The sequence below is a fragment of the Cucurbita moschata genome, unplaced genomic scaffold, assembly GCF_002738365.1.
Source record: "Cucurbita moschata cultivar Rifu unplaced genomic scaffold, Cmos_1.0 Cmo_Scf00003, whole genome shotgun sequence".
NCBI lineage: Eukaryota > Viridiplantae > Streptophyta > Magnoliopsida > Cucurbitales > Cucurbitaceae > Cucurbita > Cucurbita moschata.
The window spans coordinates 1,272,748-1,296,370 of NW_019268519.1; the positions used below are offsets into that span (position 1 = coordinate 1,272,748).

A 23,623-nucleotide genomic window follows, 5' to 3' on the forward strand; every position below is an offset into this window, starting at 1 on the left:
AAAAAAAAAAAAAAAAAAAAAAACTCGACCAGAATGCTGAGTTACAATGTAAGGAACATAGGAAGAGGCATATTTATACGTCATACTTCTAATTTCCTGCCGAAAAGGAAAAAAAGAAGTGTGGGGTTTTCTGTTGTATTACGAAGAATACTATTCAGTTCAAGAAAAAAAAATATCCTTCTTTGCAAAAAATAAGACTTAATTTGCTTTCTGTGAATCTAGAATTTGGGTAGTTTAATTAGGAAAGTTTTCATGTGACCTTACTTGAACAAGATCTGTTTTATAGGGTGTACAACTGTGTCCTTGAGTTCTAGAAATTAGGAAACTGTTCATTCCAACATATCTTCACTTTGAAGCTCCCACACCAGTTTGACATCTAATTATTATGGATTTATAGTTTTGTTCCCCTTTCTTGCATGTTAATATAACGAAAATACCATTATATACTGAAGTTTGTAAAAGAAAATTTTTACATTACAGATAAACTGTGAATTTTGAATCAAAATTACAGTAACTGTTCTTTTGAAACAGTTCTTCATTTTGTTTGACCGTTGTATATTTAGTTTATGGCTAATTTAACTAATTTCACTTTTATTTTTCGTAATATCTTGAATATTATGAATTCTAGGGTGGGATGTCAGAGGTCGTCAAACCTTTTGAGGATGATCCAGCAAAGCAAGAAAGATTTGAGCTTTTTTTAAAGGAAAAGTACCAAGGAGGCCTGCGCGCTGCTGCTCCAGTTGTAGCTATTAACATGTCAGAAGCTGCTCGTGCACGTGAGCGCTTGGACTTCGAGGCTGCTGCAGAGGCAATTGAGAAAGGGAAAGGGAAAGGGTTGAAAGAATCTAAGCTTTCTGCTGAGCACTTTGTGGATTTTTTAGCTACTGGAGGAATGCGGTTTACTTCTGGTGGTGTAGAGGTGTGTACAAGGTGCTGTTGTGCTTTCTTATGCATTTATGACCCAGGGTTTTCATTGTTAACTGACAATACCTCAACAGGAAGTGAAAGATCCGAAAGTAGAAGGTTTAGTTGTGGAGAAAATGATCCCAAAACGGGAAGAATATCAGTGGCGTCCTGCTCCTATTCTGTGCAAGCGGTTTGATCTCATTGATCCCTACATGGGGAAGGTGCTGCATTGGCTTTCCTTCTTTTGTTTCCAAATGTGCATGTCTGGGAGCCTAAAAAGTTCTTCTCATTTGTTCTTTTTCTAAAAAACATTAACAGCAGCCTTAAACCATTACGAACTAGTAACTTGCTCAGTGGCTTAGGGAATCTTTATTTAAAAATAAATTCTCTTATTATTATTATCTTTTGGTGGATAAAAGACCATTCTCTCCAGCTAATAAATCAGTTTGTGACTTCAATGCTGTCCTTTGTTTCAACTACATATTCATTCGTTGGATCATGAATTGGTTTTTCTTGGTCCTTTTTATTCCCTGTTTTCTGATATGGTGTGAATTGTACGTGTCTCATTGTGTAACTTATACAAATATTGAATAAATCTTTTGCAGCCACCACCAGCTCCTAGGATGAGGAGCAAGTTGGATACACTTATTTTCACTTCAAATTCTGTCAAGTCGACAAAGGTCGAAGAACCTTTAACCTCAACCCTTACTCCATCACCTCAATCAAATGCTGAAGAAAAAGACGAAGATGCATCCAGAAATGTGAATGAAAAGGAAATGGAAGTTGAATGTGTTGATCGGCCCGTTGATCTCTATAAGGTGCTTCTTTTGTTCTCTGACGTAGAATTTTCCTTTCTTGGTTTTTTAAGGATAGGCGATCGCCATTTTTTCTTTTCCTATCAATACTTTTTTTTATACATTTACACAGAAAGCACATTTCTGTAAAGAATTGCCAGGAAAATGTGGGGGTCTAGTTTCCCCTTGTTATTATTCTTAACAAAATTAGTTTTTTGTTATAAGGGAAAAATAAAACTGGTGCGAGGAACTTGCATGACATTTTTTTCCATTAGGAGCCATATATTGTCACTGCTACTTTATACAAAATAAACAGGAACAGAAAAATCTATATGTACGAAATGTTTCCTTTCTTCATGTATTCACTCTTTCTATTCCTCTCTCTATCAACCAGTTTTATTTCTCTCCTCTTGATATCGGATATAAGATCTTTCTGGTTTGCATATGATGCTCAACCTTTTTTCCTTTTATATATCAGCTTCATCTTTATACACCCACCCTGAAGTTGAGCCAAGACGGTTCTGCTTAGCGCCTTTTGTCCCCGGAGTGATTTAATTTTCTTTGCAAATTCAATATTAATATACATAAAACGTGTTTATCTCTTCTCCCTTGGAAAATGACATCTTCGAGTTTATGGGGATGTCTGGAACTCTCACTCTCTGACCGTGAGCTATATCTATGCTCTCTTTCATGCTTCAATTGTTTTAGCAAACCTTATACTATTTCTTAAACGAAGAAACTTTTTTTTTCTCTTTTCAATCCCACAACTTGTGCTCTTTAAAGTCATACTTTGTGAACTGTATCTACTTCTTTGCCTGCATTCTCTATCATTTCTTTGCCCGCATGGCTGAACTCATAGGTTGCCTGAATGTTAAATTCGGCTTTGCATACTTCTACTGTTGGTTTTACATGATACTGACCTCTCTCTAACGACCTGGTCCTGTAAATTTTTTGTAGGCTATTTTCTCTGATGAGTCTGAGGACGAAGAGAGTACATCAACTCTCAAGCAAGCTGAAGATCCTAAAAAGAAAGTTGAAGTGGCTAATACGACACTAAACCGTTTGATTGCGGGTGACTTTCTGGAATCTTTGGGTAAAGAACTTGGTCTGGAAGTGCCTCCAGATCTGCCTCCATCAAAGAAAGGCCAAACTGCAGCTCCTCAGACAGAAGTTGCGCCTATTGGTGAACAAAATACTGATATCCTTTCGACTGAAAACAAGGCTTATCCCACCCCATCATCCACTGGGATTCCATCGGATCGCAGAAAAACAGGCACCAAGGAACTTGGTCTAAGTGGCAGAAGAGAAGACAAGGAAATCAATCATAACTCTGCTGGAAGTGATGGTAAATTTATGGAGACCAGTTCTTCCGGGAAAAATGCAAGTAAAGTTAATGAAGAAAAGATTTACAAGGAGGATAGAAAACATCACGGGCGAGCTGAGATTCATCGTGAATGTAGCAACAGCTCATCATCGGAAGATGAAAAGAGAAGAAAACGCTCAAGGAGGCGCAGGTATAAAAGTAGTGACTCAGATGATAGTGAGTCGAGTGATTATCATGCTAAAGAGCACTCAAGATCAAGAAATAGAAAGAAAGGATCTTCTCAAGAGAATAAGAGCCGGAGAAAACACTCAAAACATCACAAGCACAGACATAGAGATTCTTCACCCAGAGATCATCATCGCTCTGGAAAAGATCGTACAGCAGCATCTGAGAGAGAGAAACATAGATGGAGAGATTGAAAAATGAAGTTTTGTTTTCTTAGTTTCACTTCGTAAACTGCAACTCCGATCTACTCCCAGAATACTAACTTAAGCTGTCGTTTCCAGTTAGGAATGTACATGATGTCAAACTATCAAGGTTTATGGGACATATTCATCAATCATTCAAACTTGTGTTGCCTTTAGTTAAGAAACGAAGTTCAGATGTTGCTTTGTTCTTGGTATTCCGGGTCAGTATTAAATTGTGCAAGGATCATGCTCATACTTCTTTTTCTGGTTTTTGTTTAGTTACAAATGTTCATGGAGAATCTCGGCGCTGGGTGCGATGAGACTCTTCAGGACGCACAAGGAGGCTGCAATTTCCAAAACTTCCTCTGGACAAGTGAGGCTCTTCGTTAGTCCTTTTCTAGTTCAGTTTAGAAAACTATGATCCTATTCTATCGTATGAATAAATGCAATCCTTAGAATGTACTAATAATTGTGACAGAGGGCTTCGATGCCTGCACATAAGTATTGAAATTTGCAGGCTCATCTTGGAATCTATAAGCATAGTTCGAGGATCGGCTGACACTTAGAAGAATGGAGAACGTTTTTTTTAAGCATAGAGGATGTTTTTTTTTTAATTAATGGAGAGCAAGGATAAATTTAGACAAATTTCATTTTTATCCCATTGTTACTCTTCATTTCATTAATATGATTTCTTCATTTCATTAATATATGAATCAGCTATGTCGTTTCATGTCATTGTTGGGTCAATTCTTTTGTTGAGGTCTAAAACATTTAAAAGTTGGTTGAAATTGAATTAGAGTAGAGTTTTGGTCATTTTCCACCTCCATCAAGGTGGGTTCTTCGAAAACCCATTTTCATAGAAAAATTTAAAAGTTGGTTGAAATTGAATTAGAGTAGAGTTTTGGTCATTTTCCACCTCCATCAACGTGGGTTCTTCGAAAACCCATTTTCATAGAAAAATAATATGATTATAGAACTTTTGGAAACTAAGACTCATTTCTCAGCACTTTCCTCTGTTTAGAGAGGACGAAGAAAATTGAACTTTGATTTTATTATTGATAGTTCATAAGTTCAAAAGTTGGTATTAAATGAACAAGAGAGTACAAAAAAAATTCCTAAAACAAACTGGGACGCTTTAAAATATCTTTTATTAGAAAAACCAAGATCAAAATTCAAATTATAATTTGTCAAGATCACAACACATTCTGATCAGGTCCATATAGTTTCGATGATTATACACTAGGTTATTACAACATTCTAAGATCACGGCGGTGGTGTTGGCTGATTAGATTATAGATTAGATTAGATCGAAGTGGGAAAACTTTCGATAATTATATTACAGTTTCAAGTTTCGAAGGCATCGAAGATTAAGAAACGATACTGACCTAATCAAGAGATTGCAAGCCCTAGAAAATCAGATGCCGATTTCGCCATTATAGAGGCGAATTCATTGAAGCTAATAACGCCGTCGCCATCCGTATCGGCTTCCTTCATCATCTCCGTTAGCTCTCTGTACGTCAATGGCTGTCCCATCTTCGCCATCGAGCCTGCCAGCTCCGCCGCGGTTATATATCCGTTGCCGTCTCGGTCGAACGAACGAAAAACCTCCAGAAGATGCGTCTGATTTACCATTATCTCCTCGTTGAAATCCGGCCTAATCGCAGTTACCAATTCGTCGAACTCTACAGAGCCATTACCGTTCGCATCCATATTAGCGACGAGAACGTGGATTTGGTCGCCGGATGGCTTGAGACCGAGGGATCGGAGCAATGCCGCCAGTTCCAGAATCGTGAGACTTCCATCGGAATCCATATCGAATCGTGCAAAAATGTCGCGCAATTGATTAAGCTGCTCAACTGCGAGTGCAGCCATATCTGGAAGGGGATTTCACAATGCCGAAACAATGCGATTGATTGATAGACGCAGAGAAAATGTAAATATGCGAGGAAGCAACGGTGACATGTGGCGGCGGCGACGGCGACGGTGGAGGAAGAGGAATGGCGGGGGAAATAGGGTGGTTATTTGAAGTTGGGAGAGAAAACTGGCGGTGGCGACGTGGGATTTGTACGGTCTCAAAAATAGAAAACCGTGTGGGTCGGTGGGGCCTTATTTTTGGTACACACCTAAGCTTCATGATTTTGTCTCTAAGAGCTTTTATTTATTCATTTTTATTTTTAAATCATTTTATCCATTCAACTCTTCCCCCTTTTCTTGGAACCTCCTCTTCCTTTTTTGTCCCCTCATCTTCTTCATCGATCTATCTCGAATCTAATCCAAATGTGTAAAGTTCGTAATTTTGACCACGTCTTAAACTTTCAGCATCTAAATTATGTTCGTGTTTATCTTTTAGATAATGAAAAGTAGATACCAAATAACTGATGGTGTGATTTGACAATCGATAAGATGAATTTGAGGGTCAAACAGGTAGGTTATATCGTCTCGCTAGATTATCGATCGAATTCATTCATTACTATACTTGATAAAAACCCACGATTCTCACCCTACTTATATTGATATTTTAAATTATTATATTATGTGAATTAAAATAAAATGAACGACATATACGAAGAATTATGTTCAAGTAATAACCTAAAGAGCCTATAATATATGGATAAAGTTGAGTGTATTATCCTAGTGACATAATTCATATGACCTACTTTGTAATTGTGTTAATAATGATTTGATATGGATCGTTCATATGAAGACATGTGAGTGGATTTATCTTATACAACGAGTTTGTATAAAACTGGACCATGAAATATTTAATCTCTCCTTCTAAACCCTTAATTGAGAAGATTAATATTTCATATGATGATCATATGCAACTCGATCTTAATCTTGAGTGAGTTATGATCTTTTGTCTGTGGATGATTGTCGTTTGATTTGCATGGGTGAGAACAATTTTGTAACCTATTTAATATGTCTACTGTTGTAGCTACTTAACCAAATAAGGAGCTGTAAACATAATTTCACGAGATGCAATAATCTCTTTCTCATGTAGAGTAGGTAGATGAGTAGTTCTTCAAGTATTGATTTTGAGACATGAACAATAAGGCTCCACCCTCACGCTATTCCAAAGGGACTTTTTATGATTAGATCATAAACAAATTGTTCAGTACAAAGTTAGTGGTAGTTAAGGTAAAATATGTAATTATAGTGGTAAAATGAACTTTTGATATATCTGTAATTACGTATAATCTGTGAATAATTGACTTGCTTGTAATGATTATATTAACATAGACAACTTGTCTTAGAATGATGCATAAGAGTGCAACCGTAAATGTATGACTATGAATCGAAATTAATTAATTAAATAATATAATTAATTAAGTTTGTATTATTGAAGATTTTTAGTATTCAAATTAATGTTTAATATGTTAAATATTATATAATAAACGATCGTATTAAACAAAGAACATGGACCCGAATCTAGATTTTAGCCATAAAGCGAAAGCCGGCGTCTACGCAGAATTATTGGACTGTCCGTTACTTCCGGCCTTAAATCCGCCGTCGCCTCTCGCATCTCGCCGGCGACTCCTTCCCCGACCATTCTCAGCCATTGATTTCACTTTCCTCTGAAAATGACGACAAAACCGCCCCACTCAATCATCTCCATCTCTTCGTCCTCTTTATAATCACTCCCAATTTCCCACACGTTCTTCCTCTTTCCTTACACATCCATCTCTCTCTCGCACTTTCCGCGATTCTTCAAACTCCCCAAATTACAATTGATGGCAATGGCGACGCTTCCATTTTTCGCCCCTTCCCCCTCCCCCTCTTTCTCATTCAACAGTCTTTAGCTTTTCAGATGCGTATGGGCTCTCGTTTTCGTCTTTCGTGTTTTAGATCTGCCTTTCCTTTTCCGTTCGTTGTTGATTTGGATCTTTCATTATTATTATTATTTTAATCTGTTCTTCGTTTCTTGATTGAATGGGAGGTGGAGTCAGTGGAAGCAGCGGTTCATCGACCTCTTCTTGGGATTTGTAATGAATCGAACGCAAAAACACGAACCGGTCGATAAACCTCTGCATCCAGCGCTCTCTCTCGCTCTCTATCGTTTTTCCCTCCTTTTGTTTGGGGAGAAATTTAGGACAACCGGGAAAGTAAAACCTCTTTTGCTTCGTTTCTTTGACCATCTGGGACCCCTTTCTGTTTCTGTCTGCATCTTGATAATTAATCAAGGGGGCAAGGGCTCAACACTTTTTTCTTCTCATTCTGCTTTTGCTGCTTCTCGTTGGAATATGAGGATTTTCCTTCTAGAGAAAATTGAAGGAGAAATTGTATTTCAGTCTAATTTTGATTCGAATTATTGTTGTTCATACTCCCTGCAGATAGGCTATGGATAAGCAAAATGGATTGTTAGCAAGTTATGGTTTAATTTGGCTTGTTTGGATTGGTTGCAGCTCTATATGGATTTATTGGAATGCTATATTCAAATTAACTGGATGATATAACCTGTTTCTTTTGTGCTTGTTTATGTTTCTAGAGAGTAACTATAATTCTTCCAGTTGATTAATTAAGTAATCTATCTTGAACAACATATGATATCTCTTGGCTCTTAACCTGACACTCAGTTTTTGTTTCCTGTCCAGATCTTTTGTCATTTCTTCACCTGTTAACCAAATTTTCCTGCTTGTTTTTCAATTCAAGCATGCTCTAAAATCCAACCCAAATCCGTTTTACTGACTTATATGTTCTTAGATAGGATAGAAGCATTCTTAGTTAGCTGTTTGGATATATTTGTAAGCAAATCAGAGAACAGGAAATGGTGTTATGGTGTTTATGCTTTATGCCTTGCTGTGTAGGCTCTGATCGTGTCTTTTCCTGTCCATTTGATCTCTACCTGACATGATGAAAGAAGAATCCCTGACATGGTTGAAATATCATAGACCTAAAATCCCTCCCATGATTGGTTCATTATTTGGTTCCTTGTATGTTTCCACTGGTTATGGATTTGGAAATTAGTCTCCAAGATTCCTATGAACTGCAATTCTGGGTTTTTGATGCCTTGTGTGAAGAAACTTTCCTTTTCAGTATAGAGAAAAAATTCCACTTGTGAAATATTGAGAATTGAGATAGCCAAAGCCAGAGCAGTCAATTCTTAAGCTTTTATGGTGGCATTTGAAAAGGGGAGTGTCTTTTTCTTCATAGATGATGGTAGTTCTTTTCATGGCTTCATTTCAGTTTAGGGGAAAGTGGGCAACTTTAATGAAAGATGCTGATGGATGACATGCTATTCAGCCTTCATTATTGTGTTGGAAGTAACAGTTTGTGAAGTGCCAATTTGCCCAGGCCCGGGGAGGGAGGTATCAGATTCCTTTGAAACTCATGCTTCTAAATGAAATATCACCAGATTCTTATTCAAAAATTTTAAACCTCCCAAATGGATTTTTTTTTTTTTTTTTACTACTCGCCTTACTTTGTTCTTCTTTTTTTTTTCCTCCTTCGAGATGCCCCCATGAGATCATCAACACATATGTCAATTCTCAATAGATGTGTCCGGGCAAGTCAAGATAGCCGATGTGTCCCGAGACATGGGAGGACATCACGATACATGGATTGTGTTCTTGAAAAACTAAGATGACAATGGATTTCCAGTAAGACAAATGTCGTATATGGCTGAACAAGCTTGGATTTTGCACCGGCTGTGTTCGGTTAGTAAAGGAAGTCAGGCAACGAAAAATGGATAGGGGCTTGAGTCGTATATGGCTGAACAAGCTTGGATCTTGCACCAGCTGTGTTTTGTTAGTAAAGGAAATGGATAGGGGCTTGGCATAGCTTGGTTGGTGAAGATTTATTTATTTATTTAATACTTAAATAGGTATTGAAAATATAATTTAGATAATTACATGGGAAAAGGCAAGAAGAGGACAAAGTAATTACATAATGTTATGGACGACTAACCCAAAGAAAATATTTTGTTAATTGTCCTCAAAACCAAACAAGACTCAATTCCTCGACATCATTAAAACACACCGTTTTGGCCTTATACATACCAAAAAATAAATATTTATTTTTCATTTGGGAAGGGCCAATAATTGATGAGATAACGAAAACGACGTCGGTGGATGGTGACAAGTGATGGATGTAATGAGGGTAGATAGTACGAACCAATGCAATAAAAGGATAAAAGAAAATGACGATTATGCCATCACATTTCCAATTATTTCACCTATTTTGACAATGCCATCTTGGTTCTTTGGTGTCTTTTGTCCAAATCACCCCCCACTTTCGTAGACATTATGGGACAACTTTTGTCTTAAACCCATCCTATTCCTTGTATTCCTCACTCATATTATATATTTTTATTAATCATTCAAATTTTAAAATAAGAATTTCATGTTCTAAGTATAAAACTAAATTTATAATTAATCTTAAATTAATGCAGTTTTGAAGGCAAATATTTAATTTGTCTATTTAGAATAAGTAAATGTATTAATAAATGTAATTCAACTTATTATTCATCGGTTAAACATTTTTAGTTCAACAAAATAATTTTTTAATTTTTTTTTTATCTTATTGAAAATTATTTCCATTAATTTGCCTCATCAAATTAAGTTCCTAAATTGTATAATTAAACACAGTAACACCAAAGGAAAGAAGTCGTATGGATGATTTAGGCAGCTTTAAATTGAGTGAAATTAGCAAAGTTCTCCCTACCAAAAGTTATATACTGCGAGTCGTTGTTGTTACTCTCTTGTTTACATATATAACTTTTTAAATCGTGGCTAGAGACTCGAGCATACGTTGCTTGGTCGTAGGCGATGTAAGAACGAATTAACTTAGCTCACTTGTTGTTAGAAAGTGAGTGCCGCACAGTTACAAATCCGCTGCCGTTAAGAGTGCGATTGCGATTGTGACAAGTAATTTAAAACAAACTTTTGCATTAATTTTTGAGATTAATTGAAGCCGAAAACTGAATAAAACAAAATAAAAATTGGAAATTCTTATTCTCCATTGGTGGAACTAAAAACAACACTAAATCAAAGGCTTACATGGATTCCCCATCACTTCTGGAGCTAAAAGAAGGAGCTACAAACACAGAATTATAAACTTTCGAGCTCCCTAACCGATTCGTACTAGAACAACAGAAAATAGTATCTTCCACAACCGAATCAATAAACCCATTATTATTATTATGATTATTATTATTATTTCTCGATGGCTGATGATCATGAGCCGTTGATGATCTCACACGGGTTCTGTTCTTGATGATGGCATGTTGAATCAGACGGTGGAGCTTGGGGGTGTGTCCAAACAAGGAGTAGGAAGGTTGTTGTTGTTCACATGGGAAGTTTGTCTTTGCGGTTCTTCCTCTGAGAAGCCTTGCAGCTCTGTCATAAGCCATGGCTGCATCTTCGGCTCTATCGAACGTGCCAAGCCATAGCCTGAGGTTCTGTGAGGACACTTTGATCTCTGCCACCCATCTTCCAGAAGGCCGTTGTCTGACTCCCAAGAACCTTCTTCTCCCATGGCTGCTCTGTTGTTGAACAGGGGAATTGGAGGTGTGCGTGGCGGCCATTAATGGCAGCAATCGAGTCCTGGCTTGCTGGTAGAAAGAAAAGGAGAGGGTTGGTTGGCAGCTAGGTGTCAGCAAAGTAGCATCCTCTGCATATTATAGGCTGCAAAGGAATTTATAGAATGCTTCCAACTCTAAATTAAAAGACTTTATTTGTTGTTTTATTGGGAGGTTCTTTCCCTTCGGTTTGGGAATAAATCATGTGCATTTAGCCCCATGCTTATACCCATTTGTCTTTTTTTAACCCGTTTATGCGTATTTTTTGAAATATGGTACTAACGATTTTATCTCTACACTAGTGATAAAAGTACTTCCTTTCTATTTTTGAAACATAGTACTAACGATTCTGTCCATATACTAATTAGTGTAAGTGTATTTTTGAAACGTGGTAAGTTTATGGGTATTAGAGTATTTTTTTTTAAAAAAAAATTATGGGTATCTTTAGAATTGATAAAAGTTCAAGAATATCTTTGAAACATGGGATTGATGAATTTGTCTATATGAGGGTATTGGTAAAATTTTTAAAGGGTCGATGATATTTTTTTTAAAATCGAAAAACATGAAGTTTTGGGACGTGAGTTCGTTCTCTTAGGAATGTGTATGGCATATCCAAATAAGATAGAGATAGAAAGGCAACAGGTTAGAAAACGCACAAGTTGGCAAGTTGATGAGCTGGGGTTGATGAATATTATAGTTGAAAGTAGTTGGAGAAAGGTCCAAAGCAAATGAGGAGAGTGACAATAATTAAGTGTTTGTGAGCTCAGATCAATACCTTTATAGTGTAACTCCAAGTGCTTCCAAACAAAACTCCCACCTCAAACGCCCCAAAACAGACACAGCCCTGGTCTTGTCTTCTTGCTTTGTGCCCATCTCCACCTGCTTTCTACACCTGTCCTCTCCCACTCACTGCCTCGCTACAACATGCTCTTCTTCTTTACTTTTCAACCCATCTTCATATGATTGGCTTAGTATACATAGATTCGTATGATGCAAATATTTTTATAATACATCGAGGGAAGCTCGAATAACTTTGACCCGAGTAAAATTTAAAAGAAAGAACTACTCCCATTTTAGCTCTCATATTCACTGCTACATACGACGATGAATTACGTTTTATACGGAACACGATTCTATGGATAGTTTTATTTGAGAGGATTCTGTTAGGAATCGTGAATCTCCACAATGGTACGATATTCTCAACTTTACTTTTGATTTTATCAAAAGGCCTTATATCATCCATGTTCAACTTAGTGGGTTTACATTGGGCCACTTCTAATCTTTTTGGGTTTAATTAGTTGCCCAAAGATCAAAACGAAACCAAGACCTTTATTGGATGGAAACTCGGGGCTCAAATTTTAGGCTCATATTTCATAAATTTCTTAACAAGGTAAGTAAGTCGTTGCTTGGAATTGGCGGGACATGAATGATCTAACAGTTTTTGCCGTTCTCTCTTTCAATCTTCGTCTGTCTACCGCGGGAGAAATCACGGATGGATTACAGAGCTTTGGACTCCATTACTGTGACTGACATCAAAGCTCTCGGGATTGCTTCTGAAGTTGCCGACGAGCTCCATGGAATTCTTACAGATATTATTCGTAGCTACGGTAATGGCTCTCCCGAGACTTGGTGCCACATCTCCAAGCGAGTTCTTAGCCCCGACCTTCCCTTCTCCTTCCACCAGATGATGTATTACGGGTGTTACAAACACTATGGTTCTGACCCGCCCGCTTGGATGCCTGAGCTGTGAGTTCTAAGAATACTTTGGATTTCTCTTTTTAGTTAAAATTGCATATCTAAACCAATGAAATCCCGCCGTACCAGCATCTTGTCTCGGCTATGGGGGTTGATCAAAGATTAGCTAGCTTTTTGAATTAATTGAACTAGCTGCTCGCACTACTCAAAAACGTTGTAATTGTAAAAATATCAAACGGGATGCTAAGATTCCTGCGAAATTTTCCCCTTGTTATTGTGAAATCTCATTTGATGCATCTTTATGATTAGGGAGAGTGCAGTTTTCACAAATGTTGGTCAGCTATTAGAGAGGCGAGGGAAGGAGTTTCTGGGGTCAAATTATAGAGACCCCATAACGAGTTTCTCCTCTTTCCAGGAGTTTTCAGTTTCAAACCCTGAGGTATATACTGCCATTTTTTAAATAAAGTTTGTAATTCATCTTTGTTTCTCACAATATTTGAATTAAAATTGCTATCCGGAAGATACAACAGTTTCCTATCCCCTGTTTGGCAGGTCTATTGGAAAGCCGTGCTAGATGACATGCATATAACTTTTTCTAAACCTCCAAAATGCATATTGCAAATGAATGATTCTCCAGATTGCCAATCTCCATGTCCTGGTGGTCAATGGCTTCCTGGAGCAGTATTTAACCCAGCCAAGGATTGCTTATCTTTAAATGAGAACAGGAGTTTGGATGATGCAGCAGTCATTTGGCGTGATGAAGGATGCGATAACATGCCCGTGAAGAGATTGACACTCAGAGAATTGCGTACAGAGGCTTGGTATATTACTGTCCTTATTCTTTTATTACAGGCTAGCGTATTCCTTAACGGAGTTCTTAGAATATAGATATTAAAATTCAGTGCAAGAATTTTTCAGGCCAATATGCTCTGCACTGGGGAAATGTTAGCAATTTTTTTCTTTTTGTGGCGGCAGTGATTTTTAAAATGGTATTTGATTCATATATTGCATTAAAGGTCCTTTCTCATAAAATAATTCTGTGGGTATTAAATTTGTAGGTTAGTAGCACATGCTCTCAACTCACTAGGTTTCGAGAAAGGAACTGCTATAGCAATTGACATGCCAATGAATGTAACTTCTGTGGTCATATATCTTGCTATAGTTCTGGCTGGTCATGTGGTTGTCTCCATAGCTGATAGTTTTGCTGCACGGGAAATATCCACAAGAGTCAATATATCAAAAGCAAAAGCTATTTTTACTCAGGTAAGCATAAATCTTCTTTGAAAAGAGATGTACCATTCCTTGCGATGGTTTAATGCCTCGAACGTTGAACATAGAAAGTTTGAGCTGGTTGGAAGTTTCAGTGGGTTCCTTTTGATGAGGTTTGTTCAGTCAATATAAACAGTACATATGTATCCCACTATTAAACCCATCTCACTTGGTAGCTAGCACAGCAAAGTTCCTCCTTCGGGGCACGGAACCTTAGGATGTACCTCTGCAATATTGTGGCTTGTGTTCTTTATGTGTTAAAAAATCCTTCAACATATATGTTCTTTATGTTATTATCGTTTTATACTCAAGACTTACATTTCTCTATTGAAGTTGTACAATCAAAACCTTCTTATCTTACTGCAAAATTCAGGATCTTATTATTCGTGGAGATAAAAGTATACATTTGTATAGGTGAGATTACATTACTACATCATGAAGTTAAATATCTGGTCCTTTTCCCTTCCCTAAATACTGAAATGCTCTAGTAATCGGTTCAATATTGCAGTCGAGTTGTAGATGCTCAGTCACCTCTGGCAATTGTAATTCCCACCAGGAGCACTGGTTTAAGCATGAAATTACGAGATGGAGATATTTCTTGGCATGCCTTTCTAGAGAGAGTCAAAGATCTGAAGTATGCACTGTTATTTGTTTGTTTACGTGGATTTGGTGATTAGTTTCTTATTTATACTTGTCATGTTCAGATTTTTGCTCATTTAAAACTTTTTATTGCAATTTGACTCAAACACTTGACGTTTGAATTTCTTGAATTTCCGTTCCTCTATTTTTTCATAATGTGATGGCTTTGAAGGAGTGAAGGGGATATATCACCTTTTCTCCATCCGTGTTTGCAGTTTTTCGTCACCTTCTATAATTACTTACATTAGCTTCTTTCTCCATGAACTACCTGTCCACAAAATAAGAATTCTATAGGACCCCTGAATCCATCGACTGTTTCAAAATATCTTATGCCGTCGGAATATTTTAAATTTCAATATGATTCTTGCAGAGGAGTGGAATTTGCTGCTGTGGAACAATCAGCAGAATCATTTACAAATATCCTTTTCTCATCTGGAACTACAGGTTAATTCAAGATTTGGTCCCTTAACCTCATAACTCACTCTGTTCTTTTATTTTCATGTTCATGCATTTGAGACTTCCTTGGAAAAATGTTTTATTTTATTTTGGTTTCAAAATGCAATAATATATGTTGATATGTAAACATTATAAAGGAAGGTATGAGGTTAAACCGTTTCTGACCTCATTAGAACAAAACAAACTTCTAAGGAGTGCCTGTTTTGGTTTTGGTTTTATTGGTTGGCTGTTTATTTAGTAGGCATTGAACAGGGCTTAAATTCTGAGCAGTGCCTGTTTGTTTCTTGTTCAGGAGAGCCAAAAGCAATCCCATGGACGCTTGTAACACCTTTGAAAGCTGCGGCCGATGCATGGTGCCACATGGACATTCATAAAGGTGATGTTGTTGCTTGGCCCACTAATCTTGGGTGGATGATGGGTCCATGGCTTGTTTATGCTTCACTATTGAACAAAGCTTCATTGGCATTATACGATGGATCCCCACTTGGTTCTGGATTCGTTAAATTTGTACAGGTAAACCCTTGATACGATATCACATTTTTCTTCCTAATCGCCTTTTCAATTTACAAAAGAAACAGCCTTTACAGAAGGCAACTTCGAATGACCTCACAATCGAAATAGCATTTTTGCATATCACACATATTCGTGATCTTAGCTTTCTGTAGGATGCCAAAGTAACAATGCTTGGAGTGGTTCCAAGTATTGTCCGGTCATGGAAAAGTACAAACTGCACATCTGGTTATGATTGGTCTTCAATCCGGTGAGCTTAAGTCTTTACTTTCATTGTGTTTCTGTTGCTTTTATACAACCCTTATGTCTTTTAAGCTTCGAGATCAAATATTATATGCATATATAGAGTTCAATTTTAGTTCAGTTTGACTAGTTCAATTTTCTCCCTGTTTCTGTTGCAACTGCTAGTTGTTTTTCCTCCACTGGTGAAGCATCTACTGTCGATGAATGCCTATGGCTAATGGGAAGAGCTGGCTATAAGCCTGTCATTGAAATTTGTGGTGGGACGGAGATCGGTGGTGGATTTGTTGCAGGGTCATTGTTGCAGGCTCAGGCATTGTCTGCTTTTAGCACACCAGGAATGGGGTGCAGCCTTTTTATTCTTGGCAATGATGGTTTTCCTCTCGTAAGAACTGATCAACTCTTTACTTTGGAGTGTGAGCTAATTAATGTCAATGGTGTTGAGTTGGAGAGAATTTGCATCGGTTCAAATGAATAGTTTTGAAATACACTGACTTTACATATTTTTAACTCTTCTTTGATTCTCTTTATTTAAATGCATCTGAGTATTAAAAGAACGACAGTTCTTAGAATTGTTACCCCTAGATCATGAAGCGTTGAGATCATTCTTTGCTAGTCCTCTCAATTGTCATGCATCAAATCGAGGGGTCTATATATTGAAAATTGCTAGTGCTCAAACACACAATTTTATCTTCCTCCCTCTGTAGCCACAAAATATGCCAGGAATTGGTGAATTGGCACTCGGACCTTTCCTGTTTGGAGCTTCAAGTACTCTGTTGAACTCTGACCATTATGATGTCTACTTCAAGGGAATGCCCCGTTGGAATGGAATGGTACTCAATTTTTCTGATGTACCTTCGTACTTGAGATATGTATCTTGAACCTTCAATGTTACCACATATGTAATTCCCTTAACAGGTGTTAAGAAGACATGGAGATGTGTTTGAGCGTTCTCCTCGAGGATATTATCGAGCACATGGTCGTGCAGATGATACTATGAATCTTGGAGGCATAAAGGTAATTTTCTTTTAGCTTCTCGTGATGAATACAATGTTTTAGCTGAGGCTCAATACTAACAAGCTAAGGCCATGACATGGGAACAAGGAGCTTTGACATTGTTGTTGATAAACTAGGCTCTTAAATGGGGCAGCCATAGAGATCTGGCTTTGTTTTTTAGGTGCTGCAGGAACTAAAACCTAATGCCTGTTTTCAAAACCACATGTGAATATCAAAATCAATCCCAAACGTGCTCATAATCTACCATATTTACAATTGTATAGCATTTTCCCCTGTCAAATATACATGATAAGATAAGGAATCAATACAAGGGGAGTAAGATTCGGATTACCTTGTTGATCGAATATCTCAAGGTAAGAACATTGTTTGAGATTCGAATCACTCCACAAGCAAGATCGATCATGTCTAGCCTGAATGATTCTTGTTGATCAAATATCTCAACGCAAGAACACTTGATTGAGATTTGAATCACTCCACAAGCAAGATTGATCACGTCGAGCTTGAATGATTCTACATGTAACCTAAACTACATAGAATTGTAAAGAAATTTAGCCATTGGCTAAAGAAAAGCACTTCTTTTACTACATTTTAAGTCTATTTACAAATACAACATACATGGCTTTATATAGCCTCAAGAATAAAACTATCAAGGGCATTCTTAGAGTTGTAACATTCATACTTTATGCCCATAATTAGCCATTATGTAAATGTAACCCACCCAAAATTTACAAAAATCAAACTTCATTCTTATTCAATGTGGCATGAATTGAAACATCTTTTGATACTTTTCATCACATATTTATTGAATTATATTGTATTATTGATGTCTCTTGGTTCATATCAATACATGACCACACACAGGTATATTCAAGATCTTGACCAAAAAACCATTGTGTGTCATATGCAGGTGAGTTCAGTAGAGATTGAACGCATCTGCAATAGTGTTGATGAAAGCATCCTTGAAACAGCTGCGATCGGGGTACCGCCACATGGGGGAGGCCCCGAACAGTTGACGATAGCAATTGTATCCAAGAATCAAAGTGGAAGTACCCCTGATCTAAACAAGTTAAAATTGTGTTTCAATTCATCTCTACAGAAGAACCTGAATCCATTATTCAAGGTAGGATTTCTGCTAAGGGCATTGAGTATTGTATGAAAGAAAGAGTATCCCCTAATTCATGTGCTGATGTGCGTAGGTTCACCGTGTGGTTCCTTACCCTTCCCTTCCGAGGACTGCAACCAATAAGGTCATGAGAAGAATATTGAGACAGCAACTTGCAGCTCAACACAGATCAAAGCTCTGAATTGCAGACCTTGCTACACTTTATGAGTCTCTTCTTCTGCAAATTAGGCTCCTTCCCTACTAACTAATTTATTCCTCACTTTTACAAATAAAAGAAGATTTGGAGCTATATATATATATATATATATATATATATATAATACGTATTTTATGTAACATATATCAAATTTGTTAATCCTATTTTATTTTATTATTGAATATGTTCTTCAATATAAAATATTCCAATTTGAAAATAATATATCCTCTTTAATATTTTTAAAAATTAAACTAATAATACTACTTCCATCCATAAATTATTTTGTGAAACTTTTGAGTGAATTAAAAGAAAAAAAAAATAGTAACAATTAAATAGTTTTATTTACCATAATAATATAACCATTTAAAATAAAATTATATCGATAAAAACAAATTTTTAATAAATTTTTTTAATGTGTAGGATAAAAGAAATAAATAAGTAAAGATTTGGTTAAACTAAAATAATTTGCCTCGAAATCGTCTCCTAATAAACGACGTCGTATTGGGCACTCGACCAGATTGCACAAAATCCATTTCTGGCTTCTAACCTCCATGAACCCTTGGATCATGGTTCTTTTTTACTAGTTCTTTGGCGCGCTCTCTATCTCTGAAGAAGAAGAAGAAGAGGAAGAGGAAGAACAATGGCTTCCTTTTCGCTAACTAACCTTGATTTGGCGACTCCTTTCCTCGGCCAAAATCTGTAAATTCCTCTTCGTTTTTCTCTAACTTGGGAATTTAATGAGTTATAGCTTATTCCTTTGGTGTGTGTTTTGTTATATTTTCCAGGTCTGGTCGCCTTAATAGGGCGAAGGGCAAACCATTTTGCGCATTGTTTAGGAGCCCTAAGTGTGTTTTGGATACACCATATGAAGGTACCTTGTATTCTTTTTCTTTGTATGAATTATCGAACAATTTCAATCCTGGATACTTAGTTTATATAGGCCTTCTATCTGTGAACTCCTGCGGCTGCTATAGAAATAATCAATTAACAGTACGAAACTGTCGAGGGTCTAGAGTTTTGAGGATTTCGTATTGATTGACCCTTGCTGCTTGGATTGCTGCCCTTCAATCAGATTTTCGTTGGATAATTTAAAAGTGATGTGATTGGCATTATCCTCGTTTCCATGAACTTATGTGCCAAGGAACATTATCTTTTTTTTTGTTCTGAAACCCTAACCGATATCCCTCTCAGTATTGATAGGAAAATTGATACGGCTAGTGAATTATATAGCTTGGACAATATTAAGTTTGATATAGTTAATTTGATGTATTTGTCTTAGAATTATCCTTAACTTTACCTAGCTGCTATAATGTTAAGCTGAAAGTCTTTAATTTATCGCAGGTAATGTCACAAAGTTCCCTCGAATTCGTGTTTGGGATCCATACAAACGCCTTGGTATAAGTACTGCTGCTTCAGAGGAAGAAATTTGGAGTGCACGAAATTTTCTTTTGCAGCAGTATTCGGGTCATGAAAGAAGTGAGGAATCTATAGAAGCTGCTTTTGAGAAAATATTGATGGCAAGCTTCCAGCATAGGAAAAAGACAAAGATTAATTTGAAAACCAGGTTGAAGAAGCAAGTAGAGGAGTCCCCACCATGGTTTAAGAACTTGCTGAATTTTGTAGAACTTCCTCCGACTGATGTTATCTTCAGAAGAATGTTTCTTTTCGCATTTATGGGTGGTTGGAGTATTATGAACTCAGCCGAAGGTGGACCTGCTTTTCAGGTTAGTTCATTAGTCCTCCAGTAGACATATATGTTTCTTTTTAATGTTATCTTAATATATATGTATAAACATATTTTTAGTGATATCCCAAAGGCTACTGCTTCTGTTGGGAAGTAATCTAAGGCTATCAAATTAGAACTGCATGTTCTTAATATCAGTTAAGAGCGGTAAAGAAAGAAGACTACCTGGGAACTTGCCACGAAATGGATACTTCTCCCTTGTCACTTCCATAGTTCCTTCTCCAAATAATAATAATAGCAATAATCAGTAGTAACAACAATACTGAGTTCTCGGTTATGAGTCTATCTTCACCAGCCACTATAATACCATAGCCTTTCCTCCGGGATTTTTGCTTTTTGTGACTATAACAGCCCAAGCCCACTGCTAGCAGATATTGTCCGCTTTGGCTCGTTACATATCGTTGTTTGTCTCACGGTTTTAAAATGCGTTTACTAGGGAGAGGTTTTCACACCCTTATAAGAAATGTTTTGTTTCCTTCTCAACTGAGGTGAGATCTCACTGTCCACCCCCCTTGGAGGCCAACATTCTCGCTGGCATACCACCCGTGTCTAACTCTGATACCATTTGTAAGCTCAAGCCCACTTCTAGCAGATATTGTCCATTTTGACCTGCTACGTAACGTCGTTAGTCTTACAATTTTAAAACGTGTCTACTAGGGAGAGGTTTTCACACCCTTATAAGAAATATTTTGTTTCCCTCTCTAACCGACGTGAGATCTCACTATCCACCCTCTTTGGGGACCCAACGTCTTCGCTCGGTGTCTGGCTCTGTTACCATTTGTAACAGTCTAAGCCCATCACTAACAGATATTGTCCACTTTAGTCTGTTACATATCGCCGTCAACCTCACGGTTTTAAAACGCATCTTTTAAGGAGAGGTTTCCACACCTTTATAAGGAATGCTTCGTTCCCCTCTCCGACATGCGGATCTCACAATCCACCCCCTTGGGAGCCTAGCGTCCTCGCTGGCACACCGCCCGTGGTATAGCTCTAATAACATTTGTAACAGCCCAAGCTCATCGCTAGCAGATATCGTTCGCTTTGACCCGCTACATATTGTTGTCAGCCTCATAATTTTAAAACGCGTCTATTAGGATTGTGAGATCCCCCATCGGGTGGAGAGGGGAACAGAGTATTCCTTATAAAGTGTAGAGACCTCTCCCTAACAGACGCGTTTTAAAGTCGTGAGGCTGACGACGATACGTAATCTGCCAAAACAGTAATATCTATTAGCGGTATGCTTGAGTTGTTACAAATGGTATCAGAACCAGACACCGGGCAGTGTGCCAACAAGGACGCTAGCCCCCCAAGAGGGTGGATTGTGAGATCCCACATTTGTTGGAGAGGGGAACGAACATTCCTTATAAAGGGTGTGGAAACCTCTCATTATCATACGCATTTTAAAATCGTGAGGCTGACGCCGATACGTAACAGGCTAAAGCGAACAATATCTGTTAGCGATGGGTTTGGTCTGTTACAACGACCACGATTTAGTATTTGAATGTTCAAATTCTTAATCTTGATTATCATCATGGGAAAATAGACATGTTAGCTCTGTATGTCTTGCCAGATTTTTTCAAGATGAGAAACAGGTCGATCTTGCAGATTAGTATTAAGATTAGGAACATGTTTGGAATGACTTTCAAGTGTTCTAAAAAAAAAAGGTCCGTAAGTTTTAATTTTTTTTTTTTTTAAGCAAGCCGATTCGTCATTTGGATGCCTAGAAGTCTTGAAAACTATACAGATTTAAGATAAATGATTTGCTTTAGGGTGCTTATCTTGCCAATCAATTAACCATTTCAACAGAATCCAACCTTTGTGTTTATCTATATTCTATCATATTAATTATTAAGTAAGGGACTTAGCAGGATTTCTTGCATCTTAGCTTTATTGCTTTTTCTCTAGTCGAGCACTTTTCAAATCATTCGACCTTTTTTTTCTTTCTCTTAGTCTTTGATTTAGATAGAAAATTGTGAGGAATCATCTGTATGCTGTTGACAATAAAATTGCACTTGAGATCAGTTCTACTTCTTTGGCTGTTCCAGTTTATGACGCATTTTGTCTTTTTAGCTTTTAATAACATTCGCATCAAATTTGGATACTGTATATATCTTTTACGCCATTGTCATCTTCTAGTTAAACTTTGTATATCAACCAATGCAGGTAGCAGTGTCCTTGGCAGCTTGCATATATTTTCTAAACGAGAAGACTAAAAGTTTGGCTCGGGCATCCATTATAGGGTGAAACTTTCACAAACAGCTGATTTCATTATATATCTGAAAATAAAAATCCAGGCGCTCATCTGCTCTGTCCTGCTGTGTTTGCAGACTTGGTTCTCTGGTGGCTGGTTGGGTATGCGGTTCATTGGTGGTTCCAAGTATTCCTTCGTTTCTGCTGCAACCAACGTGGTCGCTCGAACTACTTACATCTCTGGTAGTATACGTCTTCTTGTTTCTGTCCTGTACTTTTCTCAAATAGATGTTTGTTTCTTGTTTCTGCTTAAGCTTATGATCAGGTAGTGACTAGGAATGGAATATAGATTTAATGGGAGAATTTTGAGATATTATTCATCGGAGCTATCTGTGATCCTTCCCTTATCTTGATTAGGGGAACTTCTTTAAAAATTATACAAAAAAAAAAAAAAAAAAAAAAAAAAAGTTACCAAATGTGTGTTAGGCAAACATGTTTTTATAGTTTTTTTCTTCAAAATTTTTCTTTATGTTGGAATAATGATTGCGTAATGACACGAAAAATCTATCAAATCAATATCTTTCAAAGGCACCCGTGAATTTGTGCAGTGCCTTATCCGCCACTTATAGAATAAATATCAATTTGAAAAAGACAAACATATCAAAATAATTAATTTCGGAAATAATTTGTCCAAATTAAATTTTATATACATTTGTATTTTGAATGTGTATTGTAATTATGAGTATGACGTGTGGGGACAAACGAATATTGGATTTCTTTATTTATCTTAATTCTTATCTATGTTTTAGTATTAATCAAATTAGATCTTAAATATTTTTTGCCACGTGTCACTTGGAGCATTACCTGTCATCATTATTTTACCAATGGGATGTCATGCTGGCTTCAATTGACTAAGACAACCAATTAACAACCCCAACTATCTTATCCATCATTCTTCTTTTTATTTAAGAATTTTTATTTAACTATATAGATTTATTTTTTAATTCTTAACTATAAGAAAAATAGTAGAAAGGGTCATACCTCCCAATTGAAAAAATATGAGATAAAATTTTCAAAAAATTGATATAAAGAATATTAATAATAGTGTATTAAAAAATTTAATCTTCACATTAATCCCATTATATTAGGTGTCTAAAATGAAGAATAGGGTCAATTGGTTTTGACGTGGAGGACAGACCGACCTGTCGGCAGTTACAGTTTTATTAAAATATATATTTTAATTCCATGGAACCATTTCGGTTGCAACATATGAGAATGTCCAACAACTATTGCAACAATTCTTCAATTTTTAAATACAATTAATTCAAATTGACTAAATTACCCCCAGATTTGCCTCCAAATTACACCTTTAATTATGCCTTTGTTGTCTCTCTCTCTCTCTCTCTCTCGCCATACACATATTTGTAATTTAGCATTTCTTGTGTGTTATTGTTTTCACATTAATGGTGGGGACACAATGCATGACCTCCGGGTAGTTTGATATGAGCACCTTCTGTTTCTGATTATTCCACTCAACTTGGAATCCTTTGTATTCCACGCCTGTTCCCGAGAAACCAAGTTTCACCTTGGTGGTGGG

At 36.9% G+C, this 23,623-nt stretch overlaps 4 protein-coding genes across 10 annotated transcripts in view; 3 read left to right on the forward strand and 1 right to left on the reverse strand.

The window, feature by feature from the left end:
- The window catches only part of LOC111435917 (G patch domain-containing protein TGH), a 10,613-nt gene extending 6,660 nt beyond the window's left edge, over positions 1–3,953 (forward strand). For 2 of the 7 annotated variants that reach the window (XM_023073528.1, XM_023073537.1), the window contains 4 exons: positions 629–919; positions 999–1,127; positions 1,512–1,724; positions 2,658–3,890. In XM_023073528.1, coding sequence (XP_022929296.1) covers positions 629–919; positions 999–1,127; positions 1,512–1,724; positions 2,658–3,443 — 1,419 coding nt within the window. In that variant the 3' untranslated portion in view covers positions 3,444–3,890. Of the gene's footprint in view, positions 1–628; positions 920–998; positions 1,128–1,511; positions 1,725–2,657 lie in introns of all 7 variants that reach the window. The other 5 variants (XR_002709158.1, XM_023073554.1, XR_002709157.1 and 2 more) reach the window with 5 other exon arrangements.
- A 628-nt stretch (positions 3,954–4,581) lies between these two features.
- Positions 4,582–5,558, reverse strand: LOC111440882 (probable calcium-binding protein CML15). Its single transcript, XM_023077709.1, has one exon. The coding sequence runs from the start codon at positions 5,301–5,303 to the stop codon at positions 4,821–4,823; it is 483 nt and encodes a 160-aa protein (XP_022933477.1). The 5' UTR covers positions 5,304–5,558; the 3' UTR covers positions 4,582–4,820.
- Positions 5,559–12,355: 6,797 nt separating this feature from the next.
- LOC111437755 (probable acyl-activating enzyme 17, peroxisomal) lies at positions 12,356–18,187 on the forward strand. Its single transcript, XM_023075818.1, has 14 exons — positions 12,356–12,693; positions 12,952–13,081; positions 13,195–13,463; positions 13,701–13,905; positions 14,285–14,325; positions 14,420–14,545; positions 14,921–14,994; positions 15,299–15,519; positions 15,672–15,766; positions 15,925–16,141; positions 16,464–16,589; positions 16,675–16,773; positions 17,681–17,893; positions 17,970–18,187. Exons 1-14 carry the CDS (start codon positions 12,440–12,442, stop codon positions 18,075–18,077), a joined length of 2,178 nt encoding a protein of 725 aa, XP_022931586.1. The 5' UTR covers positions 12,356–12,439; the 3' UTR covers positions 18,078–18,187.
- A 414-nt stretch (positions 18,188–18,601) lies between these two features.
- LOC111437768 (protein CHAPERONE-LIKE PROTEIN OF POR1, chloroplastic) lies at positions 18,602–22,415 on the forward strand. Its single transcript, XM_023075836.1, has 5 exons — positions 18,602–18,791; positions 18,878–18,963; positions 19,434–19,816; positions 22,000–22,076; positions 22,164–22,415. The coding sequence occupies exons 1-5, from the start codon at positions 18,733–18,735 to the stop codon at positions 22,312–22,314; spliced, it is 756 nt and encodes a 251-aa protein (XP_022931604.1). The 5' UTR covers positions 18,602–18,732; the 3' UTR covers positions 22,315–22,415.
- The last annotated feature ends 1,208 nt before the right edge of the window (positions 22,416–23,623 follow it).